General features: G+C 51.4%; 1 protein-coding gene and 1 pseudogene across 2 annotated transcripts; both read right to left on the minus strand.

Annotated features, from left to right (window-relative positions):
- Positions 1 to 222: 222 nt before the first annotated feature.
- On the minus strand, positions 223 to 4,480 carry LOC308624265 (protein SET-like; annotated as a pseudogene). Its single transcript has 2 exons — positions 4,463 to 4,480; positions 223 to 2,047 (listed from the first exon to the last, which is right to left on the minus strand). The product of its transcript is annotated as a protein SET-like (transcript).
- On the minus strand, positions 4,002 to 7,509 carry TMEM42 (transmembrane protein 42). Its single transcript, XM_081246431.1, has 3 exons — positions 7,287 to 7,509; positions 5,277 to 5,423; positions 4,002 to 4,658 (listed from the first exon to the last, which is right to left on the minus strand). The coding sequence occupies exons 1-3, from the start codon at positions 7,476 to 7,478 to the stop codon at positions 4,518 to 4,520; spliced, it is 480 nt and encodes a 159-aa protein (XP_081102557.1). The 5' UTR covers positions 7,479 to 7,509; the 3' UTR covers positions 4,002 to 4,517.
- Between the last annotated feature and the right edge of the window lie 617 nt (positions 7,510 to 8,126).

The raw sequence follows: 8,126 nt of genomic DNA on the forward strand, positions 1-8,126 counted from the left end.
TTCAGATACACAGTTCATTCTCTTATCAAGATTTGATACCTCTGAAATGAGTAAAGAGACACAGTGAACACTTCCCCATCTTCTTAGATGGAGACACATATCTCTCTGCTTTTTGAAAAATGACAAACCTTCCTCTTAGACAAACATCTCATTGTGTCCCGTAGTCTCCTGCAGGCACATCTGTTGAGTTGAGAGTGAGAGGGTCTGGGTCAGCAACAAGCGCTTTGTGTGTGTGTGTGTGTGTGTGTGTGTGTGTGTATACACATTTAGTTTTATTGTAACAAAGCAACTTGTACACTTTTAACGTTTAAAACTGAGCATCATCTTTTCTTTCCAGTGAAACAAAAAGAAAAATTTTTAAATAAACAGGAACAAAATTACAATAGAGAATGTCAATTGCAAATAAGATCCTACAGGTTCTGCTGATTCTCCCATTGAGTGGCAGGGCTCAAGTCATCATTAGGAGAGAATTTTATTTTAAAAGTGTCATCTTAAACTACAAGGATGTCCATTAAACATCACAATTAAACATGTCAAAGGAGAAACCATGATGTCAAAATGCCCACTTAACCCACCCAAACATCTCAAACCCACCCTTTGCTGACCTTCTATAACCCCATTTTTTAAAGTTTTTTTTTTCTTTCTTTAAACAAGAGAAAGTAGATGGATACATGTTGGTAAATGCTAACTGTCCATATTCACATAGAGACACAGTGTAATCTCTGAGCCCAATCAATATACAGAGAAAGGAGGAAAAAAGCTAGAATTCTATGCATTACTACAGAGGGGCCTAGCACCCTCCAGCTTCCAGCAGAGCTAAGGGAGCAGAAGGTTTTTCTTTTTTCCCACAGAGCATGGTGGTGTTGATTCCATAAAGTTTTTGTTGAGACAGGAAGGGATAAAAGTGAACTTGGAACAGAAAGGGGTAGAGATCCTTTTCCCACTGAATTCTGCTCAAGGTATTTCCCCCCCCAGATAAGTTGTGAGCCACGGTAAAAAGAAGAAAAGAGACCTCAAAAACAGGGCGACTGAGCACAAGAGGAGGAAAAAAAAAAAAGATTGCAACATGCTCCCAGGGACTGGAGAAAATTTAAAAAGGAAGGTCAGAATCCATCAGTGTTTCATTAGTCATCTTCTCCTTCACCTTCCTCTCCTTACTCCCCCTCATCATCATCTTCATCTTCTTCACCTTCAGCCTCATCCCCTTCTTCATCAGTATCTTCCAATCCTTCTTCCTCTCATCATCATCATCATCTTCTTCTCCTTCCTCATCATGCATGTCCGGGACCAAGTAGTACTGTAATGGATTTGGCCAAATATCACCTTTGATGACCTCTCCTAACTCATCTGCACCAGCAGCAGAATGATCAGTAAACCAGGTGAAGAAGCTTTCTGGTTCCTCATGCTGTCTCTTCCTGCTGGCTTTATTCTGCGTTTGACTTGAACGTTTTGTCAGATCCTTTCTGGATTTCCATTTGATTTCAGTGGACTTTGAAGATGGATCACCACTCTCATTCAAATGAAATTCTTTGGAGAGAATTTTATTTTCGAAGTAAGGGTTTTCATCGAAATAAAAATCTATTCTGTAACCTGATTTAGTATCTTCAAATTCTGTCACTTCGACTCGTCAAATAATGCAGCGCCTCTTCATCCTCCTGCCCAAGCAGTGCAGACACTTGTGGATGGTTAACAAACGTTGTTACCCCAAAATTTGGGATTTTGGCGATCAATTCCGACCTCTTCTGAAAAAATGGTTGACGGAGTTTGTTATATTTCTGTTCTACTTTCAAAATCTCCTCACTGGATTGTTTGTTAAGTCTATTTCATTTTGTACTTCATCAATATGTTCAATTGCTTCTTGCTGTTCTTTTTCTGAGGTCTCGTCAGCCGCCTCCTCCTGGCGCTCGTTGGCTCGCTTTCCCTTCCCCCTGGCTCGCGCGCTGCCCTCACGGCCTGACGACGCGGGAGGGGCTGGAGCAGCATGCTGGGCCCAGCCCGGGCTCCTGCTTACGGAGGGGAGGCGATGGCGGGCGGGCAGGCGGCTCAGCTCCCTCACTCACGCTTCGTGCTCCAGCTCGCTGAGCCGCCTCCTCCTCCTCAAGCATCTTTATGTATCCGGCAGGCGTCTTGATGGGAGGCTGGGTACCCTCGTGGCAACGTCTGCTCCGAGATGGACTTCTTCCTGCCCTTTTCCTGAACTGCTCAGGGAGGCCAGGCCACCAGCTCTCAGCGGCCTTCATGGCTGGCCTTGGATGGGTGCCTGACTCACATATGTGAACACACCCTGCAGAGCTTTGAATGGCCTTCATCTTCCTCACTGGTAGAATAATGGGGTCAGATTTGACCAGGGAGATGTGAAGAGTGTTCCAGGGAGCATCATCTTCAGAGGGGTAGGAGGTGAGACTTGGGGAGTGCTATTAGACACTGTAAAACAGGCTTCTCGTCCACAGGACCTCTCCAGGGCTTTAACGTGCTGAAGTGGGAGGCAGGATGTTTATACGGATTAAGAGGCAAACCCTGGAGTCACACAGTGATTTGGCATTCATTAGCTGTGTGACCTTGGGCAAATGACCCAACCTCTCTGAGCCTTAGTTTCCTCACCTCTAAAATGAGAGTAACAAGAGTACCTCCTTTGGGCTTCTTCCCTCATGGAGCAGTGGTTAAGAATCCAGCTGCCAATGCAGAGGACACGGGTTCGAGCCCTGGTCCGGGAAGATCCCACACGCCGTGGAGCAACTAAACCAGTGTGCCACAACTACCGAGCCCACGTGCCACAACTACTGAAGCCTGCACGCCTAGAGTCTGTGCTCTATAACGAGAAGCCATCGCAATGAGAAGCCCGCGCACCACAATGAAGAGTAGCCCCCTGCTTGCCACAACTAGAGAAAGCCCACACGTAGCAACGAAGACCCAATGCAGCCAAAAGTAAATAAAATAAAATAAATTAAAAAAAAACTCCCTCCCAGTGAGGCCGGAAGGCTTCAATATGTCAAAGTGGGGCTAGTCAATTACCATTCTGTGAATCACAGCTTGGCCTTGGCCCCTGTGGGAGCTCAGAAAGAGCAGCAAATTGTGCCCTGTTGGATATGAAGGAGGAGTTTTCCAGGGACAGGGGAAGGAGGAGGGAATCCAAGGCAAAGGGAAAAGCAGGCACAAACGCATGGAGGCACGACTGGCTGTGGTGGCCTCGAGAACTGCTGAGATGCAGACGTGTGGGTGATTCAGGCACGGTGAGTAGGGGAGGGAAGGAGGCAGCAAGGGAGCAGCTGGAGAGGGGGCTGGGTCACAGCAAAGTCATTGGGAGTCACAGAACAGCTCTGGAGAGCATCCGGCCACTGCCACGAGTAATGGAGGAGAGCAATGAAGGTGCTGTGTGCGTGGGGAGAAGGGGCCAGCTGGACACGACCCTTCTGTCCCCCAGCCTCGTGGCTAAGAAGGCCCTCTCTCCTGCAGGGGATGTGGAAGGAGACCTCCTGGGGCCGGCAGTCAGGCTCAGGAGAGCCGAGAGGGCTCTCAGACAGCCAGGGGAGCCCCGGGGAACTGGGGCAGGTGAGCATCACACTTGAAGCTATGCACAGGGAGAGGGTGCAGGCAGCAAACAGACTGTTTTGAACTAGGAATTAGATTCACGTGGTGTAAGATACAAAAAAGTCACGGGACCAAAAGGCAGAAGAGGTAACATCAGGGGGTGGGAGCAACCTCTGGGCCAGTTTCCTTTCCTAATAAGTAAAATAAAACTAGGCCCCCAAAGTGAGGTCAAGCTTTTCTCCTTGGGACCAAGAGAATGGACAGATGCTCCTGAATTTGAAGAGCACCAGCCTGGGTGAAGTCAGGAAGGAACCACGCAGGCAGGCAGAGAGCAGTCAAGCCCCAGGCCTGGAAGCAGGGGGAGGAGTTTCAACTCCCCCTCTGGGAATTGCAGCTCACCCTGGCTGCTCTTACTCCAAAAAATTAGGAAAGGAAAAAAAGTAGGAAAGAATTAAGATTCCACACCTGGCAGTTTTAACTTACAAAAAAAGTATTTATTAATCTAATTTTCCTTCTCTTGCCATAATCCAGAAGCATGACGCTGACAGCCTGACATATCAGTCTGAAGTTGTCGAAAGCCCCACCAGTCACTGATTCCAAAATTCCATGACTGGCCTTTGTTAGGCAACAGGACTACAGTTACAGCATGGTTTCAAGTCCATACAGGAAGCCCACCAACCCCAGGGTCTCCCACACCTGCCATGGCTCACTGGGTGGGTTGTGGAGCGTGAGAATCAACAGCACCGAGCAGACAGACCGAGAAGGCTTCGGGCAGAACACTGCTGCGGTGTACTTCCCCTGACAGAAGCCGGAGCTGTCCACCAGCAAGGCTGCTTGGTCACAGGCCTGGTTCCCTGGGAAGCATCTCTCTTTGGTCGAGGGTCAGAAGGCTGCACACCTAGATCGCCCTGAGAAGCAGTCCCCACACGCCAACCTGAGCCTGAGCCGCCATCACTGTCTTTCCAGCGGGTCTGCCCAGCCCGCTGGTGCTACTGCTGTTTGTGTGGAAGAGGCTTCCTCGGTGGTGGGAGCTCCCTGTGGATCAGGGTGAGTCCGCAGAGGATGAGGAAGACTCCTCCCCACCACAAAACCTCCTGGCACTCTCCATACAACACAAAACCCAGGAAGGCCTGCAGGACAGAGACAGCTGTGAGGCTGGGCAGGCACGTGCCCACAGTATGCGACCACGGTGGGTGGGCACCACCTGATTCCCCTGTGGCTGAGTGCCCTCCTAGGGCGGGAGGAAAGGTCTGGAGCTGGAAGTCTTGGGCCTGAAACCCATCTGTTACCTTCAGCATATCTCACCTGGAGAAGTGGGGAGGGTACCTCCTCACAGCATCAGACTCAGCAAAGTGCACAAGAAAGCCCAGCAGAGGCCGGCAGCCAGGCCCAGCACACAGCTGGTCCACCAAGTCCTCCCTGCCTGGACTGCAGGGCTGACTGGCTCAGCCCCACCTGGGAGAGAAGAACCTCGACCCTCCACATCTCCTGCCTAAGTTCACAGACCCCTGAGGAGCAGCAAGCAAGTAGGCTTTTGACAGTTGGACTTCATGCCCATCTAACTTGAGAATTCCTCCAAGTTAGAGATTAGAGGAGCAGCCATCGGGAGTCAAGACACAGCCCAACCTCTGCTTCAGTTCCTGACCCTTCTCCTATGTGGAAAGCAGGGGTTGCCCAAGGACAACCCACCCAGAACCCTCCCAGAACCCAGGTTTGGGACAGAGGGACTGTACGCTCAGGCTACTCACCGAGCTGAGGATATTTGAAAAAGTCACTGTGACAGATGCAATGGCTGAAGACATGGAGAAACTGAGGCCCCGGCTAAAGAACGTCCACATCAGAGAATTGGTGGTAGCCATCACAATAATGCCTAAGATGCAGAAGCCCACGTTCACCTGCAGGAGAAAGTGTCACTGCAGCCACGGCCAGCCCTGGGCAGCATGATCGGCAGACCCCCTCACAGCACCCAGGGTCATGGTTACTGCTGGCAGCCGGGCCACCACAGCCTGGGGGTCCTCAGAGCTTTCCTGCACAGGGCTTCACTTAACCCTCAGCAGGGAGCACACCCATTTAATAGCTGAAACAACCTCAGAGAAGACACTTATTTGGCCATCTTGCCAGCCATGTGACCTTGGGCAGAAGTAAAATGCGAATCCATACCAGTTATCTTCTATTGAACACCAGTCCCTTACTGGCCTCACAGTGACCAGTGCATGAAGTTCAGTCTCAGCAGGCCAAGTGGTTATTGCTCAGTCTGAGGGATGAGTAAATCAGGGGCGGAGTCGTCACTTCCCGGGATCAGGTAAAGCATGAATTAGTCGTCTCCCCACCCCCCACCCCCACCCCCATTCTGTGAAGGCTAAAACCCACTCAGGCCGGTCCCACTGGGCATTCTTGAGCTTTTACTCTGTACCAGGCCCTGTGCTAAGTGTTTTAAGTACATTTTCATTTATTCCTTAACTCATTTTAACAGATAAAGAACCTGAGGCATTAAGTAACCTGCCTAAAACGCCACAGCTGGGGGGAGCCGCCAAGATTCAGGCCCAGGAAGTGTGGCTCCATGATCTAAACTAGGACACAGCCATGCCTAGGGAAACCACACGGGACTATTTGACTGGTGACCCCAGGCATCACTTGGAGAACTTGCAGATTTTTTTTTTTTTTTTTTTTAAAGGAGAGCACTGAAAGAAGAGAGGATCTTTAGAAGCCTCCTACACAAAGGATATGCAGACCCCTTGCTTGGTTTTGAGTTATAAACCTGCCTGCAGACAGAGCTGCTTCCCCTGGGGATGGTGCCCATCTATACCTCATTCTCTTACTTCTCATCAGCAGCTGAACATAGTCTTGAGGATGGAGTGTCTCTGTATAATTTACACAGAAGCATTTTATGTGCCAGTGCCAGCCTGCTTATGTAAAGGCTTATGAAGGTCTGATGCACAACTGAGAAGACTAGAAAACCTCATGGCTCATAGTCACTCATCTTACTTTGGACCACTTACTCCAAGAATTACACTCAACAGGATAACAACCTCGAGCATGGCAGCTCCCACTGGATTAGCTTAAACCTAAAGAATCAACCTGTCTACTGTCCAGGTCAGGGCCTAACCCTGGGTTGCAGATGCAATGAAATCTCTTTAACAATCAGAAGGTGGCCTGTGGCTCGCAATGGGAGAGGCAAAGGTACACCTTTAGCAGACATGGGGAGGCAGTTAAGGAGTTCTCAACATCGGGGTTATGTCCATAATGTTTCTCTCAGTCTCCCTTATACCTAGGATATCCCAAATTCCCAAGTTTCCGCCAGCAGGGGAGACCAGTCAAAAACAGCCATTAACTACGGAGTTAAAGAGATGGGCAACAGGTGTCTCACCTTTAGAGTCACGTGAAGAGAAACGTTCGGGCACAAAGGGCTTAAAAGGAGAGGTAGAGAGTGGATGTAGGAGGTGTGCGTCTTCCCCGAGAGTGAACTAGCCCAGTCGGAGGACAGATTTTAGGTCCCTGGTAAGGGAACAGGCCTCAGTCCCCGACGTCTCTTACCACCTACAATGGACGAGGGCTGGGCGTGATATGGAGTCGAGGGATGCCTTCCTGCCCACGTTGTAAGTAGTGCCCGGCTGCGGAGTGGGCCAAACAGGCCAGCGGGGGTGAGGCGGTCCCCTGCGCCCCAAGCCCCGCTCCATCCCGAAGCCCCGCTGCCCCGTAGCGCCCCTCCTGCCCCGGCCCCACCCGCCGGCCCGCCGCAGCAGCGCCCCCGGCTCGACCTCGCTGCCGAAAGCCAGCTTGGCGGAGGCGGCAGCCAAGGCCCCGAACGCGCCGGCGCACAGGCAGTTGAACACGCCCCAGAAGCGGCGCCGCATCGCTCCCGCCTGGAGGTGCGGGGGGAATCCGGCGGAGGCGTCGGGGTAGGCAGCCGCGCACACCCCTCCACCGGCGAGCTGAGACCTTCCCTCCATGTTGCCCGCCACCACCTCTCCGTGCGGCCGCCGCGCCAGCCACCGGCTGGGCCGAGAGCGCTCCGCGATTGGACGGTGGCCTCACGTGATGAGACGCTCACGTGAGAGGGGTGACCAATTGAGGCTCCGCGAGGGCCTCGAGGGGCGGGGCCGCCGGCTGAGCCACGGACAGCCTTCTCCCGAGGGTGGGTGGCTTTCCGTGTTAGGTTTAGGCTTTCCAAGGAGCACTGCTGGACCGGTGTCCAAGGCTGACTGTGGTACTGTGGTTGCTGTTGTAGAATAACTCTTCGCTGCCTAGCAGTTTCAATCCTTGTCACTCGGTGTGGTCCAGCATCAGCTTCCCGTGGGAATATGATTAAAACGCCCAATCCCAGGCTCCGCCCCACATCCATTGAATTAGCATATGCATTTTAGCAAGACCCCAGGAGTCTGGCCTGCACCTTCTAGTGCGAGAATCGCAAAACGTAGAGATGCTTCGGCAGAGGGCGCTAGAGACCGGCAGATTCAGCGAGAAAGCGGGGGTGGGGGGCTGGGGGGGGTAGGGGTGGTTAGGGATTTTTTTTTTTTTTTTTACATCTTTATTGGAGTATAATTGCTTTACAATGTTGTGTTAGTTTCTGCTGTCTAACAAAGTGAATCAGCTATATG

The sequence above is a fragment of the Mesoplodon bidens genome (genome assembly GCF_964165515.1).
Source record: "Mesoplodon bidens genome assembly, chromosome: 10".
NCBI lineage: Eukaryota > Metazoa > Chordata > Mammalia > Artiodactyla > Ziphiidae > Mesoplodon > Mesoplodon bidens.